The 14,762-nt window shown below is 31.5% G+C and overlaps 1 protein-coding gene across 1 annotated transcript in view; it reads left to right on the forward strand.

Moving 5' to 3' along the window:
- Positions 1-5,142, forward strand: part of LOC124367652 (cytochrome P450 3A2-like) — a 42,895-nt gene extending 37,753 nt beyond the window's left edge. The window contains exon 14 of the mRNA XM_046824648.1: positions 4,876-5,142. Coding sequence (XP_046680604.1) covers positions 4,876-4,953 — 78 coding nt within the window. The 3' untranslated portion in view covers positions 4,954-5,142. The remainder of the gene's footprint in view (positions 1-4,875) is intronic.
- Positions 5,143-14,762: the final 9,620 nt, after the last annotated feature.

Genomic DNA, 14,762 nt, shown 5'->3' on the forward strand with positions numbered 1-14,762 from the left:
ACTGAATTAGGTTTTGTGAGATAGTTTTTACCTCTAAGAATCTAAAATAAATCATAAAAATACCACTATATCCTAGTTACAATAACCACATAGGGTAGCTGAAAAGTATCTTAACACCATTCTTTTTAATTGTTTGAGACTTTCTTACCAATCTTTTTTTTCTTGGGTTGTTCCCAATTACCAATGTCTTATTATTCAAAGTTCTTGTTTCCAAGTTAATTTTATGACAAAATCTGTACAAATAATTAATGAAATGGCTCATTTTATATTCATTTCTGTACATTCAAAACCCTCTAAATGCTCACGATCTTTTCAAGGATCCTTCAAAATTTATTTCATATGGGTTTTCTTAGTGCTTCAAGATCTTTATTTAAAATGATGTACCATGTGATAATGTGTCTCCTTGGTAATTATTTAGTTACTTCTCCTCCAGAAACCAAAATTAAAAAAGTAATCTAATAGTATCATGTGCCTGACATTTCTTATACAAAACTAAAATGTTACAAACATGACCACTTTTTAGAAGACAAAGATTTGTTTGACTGTTTACTTTATGGGAAAAATATAAAATAAAAATGTAATGTCTGTGTTAGAGATTAAACCTACGTCACTTCTTTAAACTGTTGAAGCAAAAAAACACAATTTTTGAAATAATTTTTACCTGCCACAAATGAAGACAATTTTTAACCTGCGTCTTGTTCATGCTAGTTTGTGTATGAGTAATATCTATATCTTATCATTATATGTTATAGCATAATATTCATTTTTTAACATGTTTGAATTTTATCTAGATTTATATATAATGCCTGCTTTTAGTACAATTTTCTTACTTTAATATATAAGAGGATATAACCCTGAAAGCACCATTTTGAAAGACCAGTTATTACAGTTTATTCAGCGTCTATACCAACAAATACATTGTGTTTAAAGGAAGTTGATTTTGAGTTATTTAAAAGGTGATCTTCTGCAGTTGCCATAGTTTATATCTTTTTTTTTCTTCTGCCATGACAGTAAAAACACCTTGCATTTCTACCTTGGACAGCTGAAAAAATTATAACTGTTTTCTAACAATTTGTTACAGTTGTGTGGCATAACATTTTTGTGTGCCTCATGTTATAAATTTACATTGGGGTATGTATACTGAGTGTCTTAAAAGTCTTAAGAATCCCCCCACCCTATTTACTTTCTTATGAGTAGAGATGAAGTGATTTACTTTGGGGCATGTTTATATGACTAACTAAGATTTTTGATATATGAACATTTTTGACACTCCTTTGAGCCAAAAGGGGGTAGTTTGGGGATGTCAACATTTTTATATAGGAACCCCTAGCAAGTGTCACCTCATTTTAAAAGTATTATAAAAAGAAGAAGAATGGCACAAACTAGAAGTTATCTAATGTTACTCTATCAAATTTGGTGGCTAATTAGTTTGAACAGGGTTCTCACCTACGCCCCATCATGTCCAACCTATACATTAATGATGTCGTTAATGCCCTCAAAGCAACCACCTGCTCTTTGCCGACGATATAAAATTATTCATGAAAATTTCTACCGACCATGATGCGGCTCTGCTGCAGGAGGACATCAACTTGGTTGTCCGTTGGTGCAGTATGAACAAAATGTCTTTCAATATCAGCAAATGCACCTCTATTACTTTTCATCGCACCATGAACCCAATCATATTTGATTATTCAATCATGGATACACCATTAGTCAGGGTTAGTGAAACCAAGGATCTTGGTGTTATATTTACCACCAATCTAAGTTGGGAGCAGCAAGTTATGACAACATGCAGCAGAGCCCTCAAAGTTCTTGGTCTTCTCTTCAGAGTTTCTAAGCCTTTCTCCGACCTGCGCGTCTTGAGGACGCTGCATTGCTGCTTGATAAGACCACACCTTGAATATTGTTGCGTGGTGTGGTCCCCTCACCAGTTGTACTTGAGGGATAGCATTGAGAGGGTGCAGAGGAGGTTCCTGAGACTTGCGGGAGTGCGCCTTGGATTTAGGTATCCCAGTACAAGAGATTTCGTCTTATCTTAACTTACCTTCACTTGAAACAAGACGCTCCATCCAAGACGTTCTCTTCTTGTACAAGCTGGTTAACGGAATCATCGATTGCCCAGACCTGCTACAGAAAATAAATTTCCAAATTCCCACTGGCACAAGATCTAGAGTCCTTTTTCCAAGAACTTCGGTGACAATTTCCTATGCAGCCAACAGTCCTGTGATTAGGATGCAGAGACTTGGATGCTTGCTACCAGAACACATGGACTTTTTCTACGCTTCCTTCAAGAGAGCTCTATGTGCTTCTCAGTGCTTGACCACTCAACTATGAATTTAAAAACACACACACGCACACACGTGGACGCGCACGCACACCTGTGCTCATGTTTGGTTTTTGATGGTACCTTTAGGGGGCCATACCCACAAGTGCCTTATTGCCTGGCAGTGGGCATTTTTGTTTTGTTATTGTTATTTACTTATTTATATTGTTGTTAGTATATCCAATTTAAGTTTTATAAAATATCTGCAATTTGAGTTACTGTTAAAGTTATTATAAGGCAGATATAATAACATTCACTCACCAGTTATTTTGAGAACTTATAACACCAAATCGTAGAATAAAAAAATACACTTTAAGTTCATATAAAAAAGTGTATGTGATTTTAGATTTTTAGTTATTTATGATTGCATTTGTTGTAATAAACAATTTAATATTCTAATTAAAATTCAAAATTTCTTTATTCAAACATGTAAAAGATTACAAGAATAGCGTCACAATAAATCTCAATATAAATTTATCATTTATATATTAATAAAACATAAAAATCAGTTTGACACTCACTGCAAAAGTAAGATTTGGCTATGAATAAAGCAATTTTTACATCAAGGCAGTTATTAGTTAAGGTAATTATTAGGTAATTTAAGGGGATTTTAAACATTTCTAAACATACCCAACAATACTGAAAAGTTATTTACATATTGAAACAAAAAAAGAATACAAGGATAACGTTAATAAATAATCTTTAAGTAGTTTTTTTGAATTTTTCATAGTTTTGCTTATTTTGAATATTGAGAGGAAGGTTAAACAAAAATTTTATGCCAATGAAACTAGTTTTCTTTTCATAAAACTTCAGTCTATGTTGTTCCACATATCTGCTACGTCTTAAATAGTGATCATGATGATTTAATATACTAATTGGGGTTTTGTATTTTTTTACGTATAAAACAGTTTCATAAATGTATAGATCATATACAGTCAAAATTTGAAGTTCAGAAAAGTATGGTTTCACTGTATCTCTTTGTTTTAGGTTAAAAAATTATTCTTAAAGCTTTTTTTTATTGTAGTAAGATTCTGTCCAGATTTCTTTTAGTTATGGCTCCGTATATGCCATAAGACATATGAGACATATACAGGACATATTGTAAGACATTTGGAAATTTACCATAGCAAAGTAGATGGCTTTCAATGTCTCAATGCTACACACCCTTGACATTTGGCGTAAAGCAAATAGACCGGAGGACATTTTTTTACCACATAATCAACATGTTTCTCCCAACCTAAATTCCGATCTAATATTATTCCAAGAAACTTTGTATTGTCTACTTGATTCAATTTTGAATACAGATAGATTTAATAGTAGATAATATATTATAGGCATCTTGTAGCTTTTGCCAAACCCATGTCGATGGTAGGTGTATTAAAATAGCAACACAACCTAGCACGTGGCAATGCCAGTCAACAAATGCCAGTCAACAATCTGGCAAGAGGTGGATCTTGGTGAGGGAATAGCCAGCCATTTTTGACGTCTTAATTTATTTATTTTAAGAAACAATAATGAGAACTACCAAACCCTTAGCTACCATCTATATTCCCTTTCCAAAACATTCATTATCAAATTAAACCCATAGTGCAGCCTGTCATACACCCTTCCATGACCCACCAAAAACCCTACTCACACATTATTATTAAACCTGCTAATGATCACAACAATTAATATGAAAATTAACTACAATACAAAACGTCCATTTTATATTGAATTTATCAGTAGTCGACATTCCACAGGAAGTAGGCACAACAACTGGTCACTACATGACTCTCCTGCCGACCTGTTCCAGTCTACTAAACCTCAACGACTCTCTGCGCTTATCCTGCAGAGGGAAGTTGTTTGCCTGACTCCTCCCTCTCTCTCTCTCACTCACATTAACTAATCACCTGTCGTGACTCACTAGGTTTCACCATAACCTTAAATTGTATTGTATTGTATAAGCCGGCAATATTCTTCAATACATTCTAAATGAACTAAAGATGATGAAATTAACTAATGAATCAATTCACAATTTAGTTTGATGCCCAGGTATAATACAACCGTTACACTAGTGTATTTTGTTGACTGGCCATAGTAACTAACCTCAGTGAGACATCTTCGTTTGGATTGTCTTTGGTAAAAAGTATGTAAGGGCCTTTTCGATACATGCATTTTTACCTCCATGGTTCTAGGGCTCAGTTTTGGTCAGTCACAATATCACCATTGAGTGTACGGTACAGATAGGCCGAGCATTTTGTGTACGCGGCTGAGGTTGTAAAGCCATCCACAAAACAATTACCTCACCTATGCACTGTCATTCTGCACAGGCAACTGAATAAATCAGTAGATATTCCAGTTCTTGACTCTTGGGTCATGGGAAATAGTGAAGGGATGCGTTCTAAACGAAAGCCCAATATTCTTGGCCCCTCTCCCCCGCCCATCCATCACTTGGCCCATCTGTACATTGGGACTGACAATGTTAGATTAAACGCCATCCTACATTTGGATCTAAATTAAACTTGAATATATTTATCATCTAATGCTTATAGTCCTTGTACTATGTTCAGGTTCCTGCTCCGTACCAAAGGGGGTTCACTGCGATTCCCAAGCCTGAAGAACTCTGGGTCAAAGCCACAGTCAAATGAACAAACAGCCTATGTTTGATGTTTTAATGTTTACTAACTTCATTTACTTCATGTTGTATTGTTGTAGCGTTAACATGATACATTACTGATACTTAAGCGATATAAGTCTGAATAAACTATTGTTAGCATTTCCTTGCTTTAATATATTTATACTGTTTGTGATACAAAATAAATGTTTAAAAAAATCTACAATGAGTCTTTATTAATTCCAGATAGTGTTAGTAGGTACTTTTTTTCCAGCAAAAACAGCTGATTTAGTTATGCTAGGTAAGTAACAATTTAGAAAATAAGATAGTTATAGAACTTTCACAGTTGGTGGCTAGAAGGCTATGAAATTACACACATTTTTGAAAAATAAAAAATACTGGAATATTTATAAACACAATAATTTAACAAACCACTATCTAAATGGTGCAAATGTTAATTTATAACAGGTTTTTAATCTATAAATGATGATTCTATCATTACTTACAGATAGTACATTAAAATTACATAATTGTACAATTTTCTGTAAACACAGAAATTCATCGACTATGTGCAGTTAGTAATTAAGAGAGAATAATATGGCGACAATGAAGTGGTTAAATAAAGTGAAGGCGAATTGTTTTACTACTTCACCATATTCAAATCAAATGCGGGAGTGGATATACAGCATTTATGATATTGTAATATAAGTTGACCTTATAAAATGAATAATTAATCAAGAATTAAGATCAGCCAAAGCAATTTTTACTATTAGAAGGTATTTACCAGGCAACAATATTTAAAATTATTACTATTTATTATTTGGGAGTTTGAAAATAACTGCGGCATGGTATGTTTGAAAAGCTAAATCGAACAAATAAATGCAATATTTTGATGAAGGAAAAATATTACAATAATATAAAGTAAAATAAATTGATAATTACATAATATTTTAAGTACATTAGAGTAATTAGGATCATAACTGAACTTCACATGTGCACATGTGACTTGGCGACAGCAAAAGTAACCTACCATGCCCTCTTTGAGTCACACCTTAGATACGGAATTGCTGTATGGGGTGGTACTACCGCAGGAAACCTACAACGTGTCCTTGTACTCCAAAAGCGAGCTATTAGAATCCTAAAAGACTTACGATTGAGAGACACCTGCGGGGAAGCCTTTCAAGAACTCAAAGTCCTCACAGTTATTGGCTTGTACTTGTACATCTTAGAAGCAACAACTCATGTTTACATCAAGATGCCAGACCTGGCAAACAAGGGAACACAACAACACCAATATAACACCAGGCACGCCTCCAACTACTGTCTACCAATACACAGGCTCAGCTCAACTGAGAAGACCAGCTACATCGGGGCCAAGATGTGGAATGCTCTGCCTGAAAACCTGAAGAAATCAAATAAGCAGCTGTTTGGCCAATATCTCAAGACGTGGCTGCAAGAACGCCCATTATACTCTTTAAATGAATTTTTCAATCATTGACCCGTATTGTATTGTTGTATTGTATTGACCTGGTTGGACCTGTATTGTTCTTGGTATTGTAAATTCTCTATGACACCATTCTCATCTTGACGATGATGTAATAAAGATATTTTGACTTTGACTTTATTATTTAAAATCATATAATTTAAGCATTACACTTGCAACCTGTAATAGTGTTATTATATTGAAAGAAATTTTACTACTCTTCTGTGAGATTGGATCTACCAGAGCTATAAAGAGATCTTAATTGGCACTCATCTACAGTTCATAAAACTTTTCTTTTTCAAAATTTAACGTACATTTTTAAATACAAGTAAAATTACTCTAAATACTGAACTAATTGTCATATAATATTTATAAAGCACTACAACTCCATTTATTGATCAAAATTTTCTACATTGATTTGACGTGAATAACAATTTAGATATTTCTGTGCAATTTTAATTAAATTTCAATAAACTTTAACGTTTAAACAAATTTGTACGTTTATTCACTGGTGCCTTACAATATATGTTACGATCACTTTAAAAGCCCTTTTTACCCGTGGTTATTTCCGAAAGTGCTGAGGGACGGCTAGATTGACTTTTTGAATATTTATTATTCTATTACTAAATGTTGAGATATGCCATTCTACTTAGTCTCATTTTATATATAATAAATCAAATAACATAAATTATCTATCTTGATTTGATGCTCTTTGCCAAATACGAGAGACAACATTTATCCGAGTGTAGACTTTTGGTATTTTGGACTAATATATAAGAATAGTCATACTCAGTATAATAGATGCTTGGTCTTTTTTTAACTTAGTAAGTTATACTTGTTCATAGTTACATATAACAATAGAAAAGTTGAATACAATTATATTAGAATAAAAAAAAGTACAATTTTCTTTATCAACACGTATAAGATTAAAATGGTTTGTAGCATACTTTAATTTAAAAATGGTTACAGATTTTATCATGCAAATAAACATTATATAATTTCCTATTTTCTTCCAACACAATAAAAAAAAACATCCCATTATGTTTATTTATTTTAAGTATTCCAGTTTTTGTATTCCAAAGTCTAAAAAAGTAAATTTTTGTTTGTATGTTTTATTTAAAAATGTTAACATATTTAACCATCCAAATAAATATTGATTATGTTTATTTTTTTATTTGGCTGAACACTACACAACACCAAAATGGTGCTTAGCACTGACAGTGCCCCCCCTCCTCAAAAGTGCTTGGCACTCAAAGGGTTAAAAACATTGATAATTAATTTTAGTAAAATTTATCATCACTACAATATTTTATAAACATTGTCCCCCTAACAAAAGCATAATTACGTAACTGGTGCTATAACATTGTCCCCCTAACAAAAGCATCATTACATAACTGGTGCTATAACAGTAAGCCCCACTTCACAACACCATTGCAATTATGTATAAAACAACTTATGAACATGAATTTATTGGCTTTTATGTTCATAACTAAATAAAAGAAAATGAAAAAATGTAAACTATTAAGCACACAATAGTCTTAACTGAATTCAATAGAAGCGTGGCATGTACCTTTTGGACATAAAAAACACAGATGAAAATTTTCCCACAAAAATGAAAAGGTAACATACATTTCGTATATAAAATTCCGGTTGGTAAATTTTTTAATATAAAAACTGTAAACTCTAAATGAAAATTCATTAATTCCTGGGTTTTATACAGATGTTAGCATTCATATGATAAAGGTATACAATTTTATTTGTTCTAAAATAATGAACTTATATACAATAATCCATTGCCAATAACTTTATTTTCACCTCAAATTATTATGTATGGATCGTAGTTTTCTAGGAAACTCTTGCAAAAAGGAAAACTCTCTCTGCATATGTCTGGCATTTCCTGTACATCTTTAGTTTCTTCACTCATCTCACAAAATTTACAATGATGACCTTGTCAAGCTAATGAGATTTAAAAAATATTTAATTCTTGTAAAGCGATTTTAATATACTAGAATGAGTTTGTGATATAGCTAAGAGAGTAAACAAGGAATAAAAATTGTGTTCTTAACTTCACACATTTTAATTCCAGGACAATTAATTTAATTGACAACAAACAGTTTTAACAAGAATTCGGGTAACAACTCTGCAAATTATGTCTAATAATGATCATTGAGTACATACATTCTGATTCTAAGAATCAACAATGAACTATTTATAAATAAATTTGAAAAAGCGGAAGCAAACACTTTAAAATTACTAATTACTACTTAAACAATAGGGTAAGAATACTAATTTATCACACACTTCAAGAAAATATAAGATACCTTTTCTTGTACATATTATATCACAATACATATCATGTCTCTTTTTAAATTTATAAAAATTTATCATGAACAAAATTTATTTTTATAACAAAAAGTATTTTTCAAACTGGTTACTCAAATAACAGTTACATGGCCTTATAAATTGTTTCTAAACAATAGCACATAAGAAAGTTAACTTACCATTTAAAAAATTATATTCTCTTTAACTCAATTTTTTGTGACAGAGTGATTAGAAATTTCAATTTTAATTTTATCTTTGAGAAAATTATTATTGACCCTTTGAGTGCCACAAATTTTTATTATTACATTTTTTTTATATAACAATATTTACTACTTCTATCTACCAAAAAGGTGAAAGGCTAGAAATGACGGTGTACATTCTATTGAAAATTGTAAATCTGGTTGCATTCATTATGACCTTAATTTTATTTAATATTTTCTACATATTCTGGGCTACTATCCAATTAATATTTTGTGAAAATATCACTTAAATTAAAATAAACTTAAGTGAAAAATGTATATTACATTATTTGTTAAAAAAACGTTATAGATATACAAAATTAGATTTTAAATTTTTTGAAAAAAACTATTAATTTGTTTAGTTTTAATTTTAATCATAACACTATATGGGACACCCACACCATTGTATCTTGTATAACATACACGAGATAAATTTATATCTATCGTCATCAGAATGTTAGTACATAATATATATTTAAATATACAACATTTTTCCAAATACCAATATTTTGTGTTATAGGGAAAATAATTAGAATTAATACCTCAAAACTCTAAAGATAACTAAGAAGCATAGAAGGCAACAGTGCTGAATTTTACAACTGAAACTGATGACATTCTTCCACGGGGCACTCAAAAGGTTAAACACAACACATAAGTCCTAAATTTTAAAATAATAATGCAGGTACTAAAATATAAATGCAACTTAAGTTCTGATTCACTTATCAATAAAAGCTATGTAATATATTTTTTCATGAGAGAAAATGTTGATTGAAACTAAACAGTTTATAAATGGACATTACTTTAAAAGAATTCATTGAAGAAAGACCAATGAGTATCTGTTTCACACACTCGATATGGACTGTGGCACAAAGATATATCTGATTAATTGAAAATCTTTGTACACTGAACTTGACAAATATTAGAACAACAATTTTCACACCACAGAGATGGAGAAGTAAACAGCATTAAACCGTTTAAGTTAATAACTATATTAATTGAAGAAAGTATTGCAGTATGATCAAAGTAATCCAAGACGACCAAAACAACACGTAGTATGTGTAATTTGATTTCCAACTGGAGAAATGTTATTAAAATTTTAAAACTCCCTAAGGGCAGATTCCACTGTGAGTACAATAGCGTATCAAGAATATATATCAAAGAAAATCAATCACAAAAATGTTGTTAAAATGAATATATGAGAGGTAATTTTTAAGTAAGAACCTTTTCATAATGGATAAAGGAAAACTTTCTGTATGAATTTAAATTGTATCACACTCTAAATTATAAACATTTATTCATTTCTCTCCGTAGTCACAATGAACATTAAAACATTTTTCAAGTTGTAGCACCAGCTTTTGGATTCCATCACAAATAACTCTGCTGTCTAATCATTAGACTAGTTAGTAACGGTTTTCTTTCAACATATTATCATTTTCCAACCGCTTTCATCAAGAAATTCCTTGAGTAGATGATCCAGTAATTTAAAATGAAACTTGTGCAGCAGCATCTGCATTCTTACTATGACGTGAGGCCGAGCATTGTCATGAAACAGAATGATGCCCCTAGAGAGGAGGTCTCGCTGGCGGTTTTGGATAGCTTATGTCTCATTACCAGTCACAATATGACCTAAGAACTCATCATCATCCTTGTGGTAGCACTCCAAAAAGGACAAAGAGTGTTCTATACGCTTTGCTTTATGTACTTATGTTAACATTTTTACTACATCTTTATTTTTAACATAAACTACAGACCTTGAAACATGTGTAAATTTCTGATTAAGTTCATCAATAGTTAAGTGGCTGTTTTGGCGAACTTCCTCATCAATTTTTTGTGTCAAGCCTTCGTTCATGTAAGTAGCCTGTCCAGGTCATTCTTCATCATGAACATTTTACTTTCCTTCGTTAAAAACACCATTTTCGCACATTGCCATCGTTCATTACAACCTCGCAATAAACTTTAACAAGCTGCTGGTAAATTTCAGCAGGACAAACTTTTTTGCATCTAAATTTAAATTACTGAGCGCAATTCACTATCGACGGGATTAATGATTGACATGATGACAAACAAAACAGTATAACCATACAACCAAAACCGACAGATACGTGAAACATAATGGCAGCATAGTGGGGGACTGGCCTAGAGTGGATGACCTTGAACGGATGTCACGTGACAGGATGCGCAGGCACAATTCACAATTGGTTCTTGCTTAAGAAATGACCCTTGTATTATCTTTGCTCAGTTTCATTTTAGAAAGTACTTTCAATCATGATATAATGTAAAAATCAAAGTTAGAAAAAGCAGTTGCAGTAATTAAACATATATAAAGCGAAAAATAACTGAATGGGATATTGTATGAGTCATAATTGAAATTGATTTACATTGGCATTATTAAATGAATTCCTTCTCCCCAACCGTATCACTACTCCAAAAACATCATGTCTATTTACACAGTTTTACTTAGTGCTGTTGGTACATAACTGTTGGTGATGTAAAAATAATCCCACATAAACCTACCATGCAAGGTACACATTGCTTAATTTATATCTTTACATTTTCAATTACTACCTTTGGTATAGATAGTTAGAATCACTATTAATTGAAGTGGCTACTTTTGGTGGGCTATGGATGTATGTTTTGCATGGGGAAAAACTTTTGTTTTGTTTCATGAAACGTCACATCTTGCTTATTTGATTTCAGCGGCTATCCCTGCGTTATATAGACAAAACTCACTATTTTTAACACAAATTGTTCTTTAGTGTTTTTGGAAAAAATGCATATTTATTGAGATACAAGAAATGAAGAATCTTTATTGTTGTCCCACTTAAAAGTATTAACAATGTCAGAGCTGGTATGAGTTAGGCCACATCAATTGTCACATTTCTTATAACTAACTAAAATTCCTTAAAACCAGTTTACAATTCAACATTTACAACTAATTAAAATTCCTTAAAACTAATTTAAAATTCAACATTCAATGTTATTAAAATCACTTAAATAAACTTCCTCAACTGAATAAAAGGCTTTCACTGTCAAAACAGGGTTGCAAAATATTATAATCTTCAGATAATCTCAATTATTCTAAATCACATACTAATTAAAAGGTATTGGTGGTATGTGTGAATAACTATAGTTAATAGTTTAGGTACTCGACTATATAAATTATATTGAAATTTTAATTTTTCATGGATTTCTCTAGGTTAAAACTCCTGAGGTATGTAAAATGTTGCAAGTTATAGGATTGTAACATTTATATTCTCAAGATTTATATTCACAGCCCCTTATAAGAAGCAGTCCCTTCTGTCAGTCAGTCCCACGATTGTCTATCAATTTTTTTTATACCAATGTCAGTAGGCAAGACTACTGATGTGTAGTTCAAAGGAGGATTGTTTGTTCATCAACAGACTGTGCATTGCCTCAAATGCTACCGTTTTGGTCTTTGTGTACTAATGCGTGTCACAAACCTCTCATTTACATTTGGCCTCATGGTAATGCTTTAATCTATGCAAACGCAGACCTTATTACACATCTATTCCTCTAGTTTACAAAGACGCACAATTACGTACAAATTACAATGATTCTGCATGTTATGATAAAAAATTATCATCAGTCCGCAGACAAGCAGTCTTAATTTTACAGCTGTTGATAAAGTTTAGAAATACTGTTGTTCTGTCCAATAATGTTGAAAATAAATTGATATTGACTTGTACTTATTACAATACTAGTTTTAAAAATGTTTACCAAGAAACACTGTTGCTCCGTATTTAAAAAATTACTAGCATTTAAGTCCAGTCTTGATAGATGAAACTTCAATTAACTGAAAAATATAATTAAGCCGAACAACTTCAGAGGTAAAAATCTAAAAATTCGCCCACTTCAAAAATAAAAGCACAAAAAACAACTATTTTGTAACGAAAATGCCCGTTTTAATTTTGGTAATCAGTAAAATTCTGCAAACTAGTTGATTAATGACTCCATGACAGTCCATAGCAATAAAATATTGACACACGTTATTTTGAACATTTGTAAGGTTGGTACTGTTCGTTTGGTTCAGTAACAAGTGATACTGCTGCACTACCTGAAAGACTTCACATTTTTTACTAAGAACTTACTAAGCACTTTTATAAAAGTGAGAAACGAACAGAAATATAGATTTTAGATAAGGCAAAATAACCATCGCTACAGAAGAGAGAAAACAGTTACTTTTTGTCACTTGTTTCCCACATCCCTCTCCCCAGTTACTAAGTGTAGATAGTAGTTATGAAAACATTGGAATCATCTTTTCCAAACAGATTTTGTACCAGCAATAAATATTAAGCTGCAGCGATGATATGTTGTTTGTCATGAATTTTTTCCCAACCCTGAGGACCTTTAATACTATGCATCATTAGATACACCTTCTCTTACAACAAATTTGTAATTATTTTTGTTGATTCGAAAATGAACTAACCAAAAATGGTTTATCCCCCTTTATTCAGATTAACAAGATTGTACTGTACATACTCGATTGATTTACTGTGATTAAATAAATACCTCAGACTATAGTGTACTCCATCAAGTACATGATTGATTAACTTTTAAAGTAAATTAATTTGCTTAGGTACCCCTTGGGGTACATGAAGAAAATTTTAAAAAATATACTGAAAGTTTTTTTTGTGTGAAATTGCGAAGCCTACATACTTAGATGTTTAACCCTTTAAGGAGTATGGACGTCATATGAAGTCTCCTTTTGATAGGCTAAAATGAGTAATGGATGAAATCCAAAAAATTACCAAAAGGAGTAAAAAATTAAAATCTTTAAAATCTCTTAAAAAATGTATATTTACATTTGAAAGCTTAATAAAAAAAGACTTCGTGTTCTACAAGTCAATATTTCAATACTTTTTCAAAATCAAATGTCTTATTTTCTCACTAAGGCAGAGTCAATCAATATTGTCTGCCATTTAGACAACAGTAACAAACTAGATGGTTGCTCAACAAATATGTCACTCTAAATATGGCCAAAGTATGCAATATACGAGGAATGGCTAGTATAATTTAGCAGCATATTCTGACAGCAAAGCGATGCGCGCGACATGACCTTGAGTCGGTGGCTACTGCGATCTGGTGGTAAAATCAGATTACAAGTGATTGCGAGCATAAACATGGAAGTTAAGTATGTTGCCGATAGACAGAACCACTTTACAGACAAATCTATTTAAAGGCAATCAGTAATAACGTTGCATTTACGATAATACAAAAATACAGAGGCTAAACGTCATATGACGTCCGTACTCCTTTGGGCCACTATAAGAATATACGTCATATGACGTCCTTACTCATTATGTACAGTTTACACGCACTCCTTAAAGGATTAAAGTAAAAAACCAGATTATAATGTTTTGCCACAATTATTGAAAAATTTAACAGCAAATGAGAGAGTCTAGATTAAAGCTGCCATTGTGAACATGTTAATACAGAAAAATTGTAATTCATAAAGAACGTGATATTGATCACGTCACCCATTTGTTTCAGTATTAGACAATCTATATTATTTCAAAACTTAAAAGTTGTATAGTACTTCCATAAAAAATTTGAACATGAAGATTCATATATGTATATACTTACATTTTGAATGTTTGCTAAATGTGTTCTATAGCTGTTAAATACTTAATAGATTTTTTCATTTAAAAATATATAGTAGTGACAAAAAGAACACATTTTTTATTATTTCAAGAACAATTTTACATTTGAGTTTATTCTTCATTGAAAAATTAAAAAATCTAATTGTTTAGGTAATATAACAATGACATAAACACAATA

This window comes from Homalodisca vitripennis, chromosome 8 (assembly GCF_021130785.1).
Source record: "Homalodisca vitripennis isolate AUS2020 chromosome 8, UT_GWSS_2.1, whole genome shotgun sequence".
In the NCBI taxonomy this organism is placed as follows: Eukaryota; Metazoa; Arthropoda; class Insecta; order Hemiptera; family Cicadellidae; genus Homalodisca; species Homalodisca vitripennis.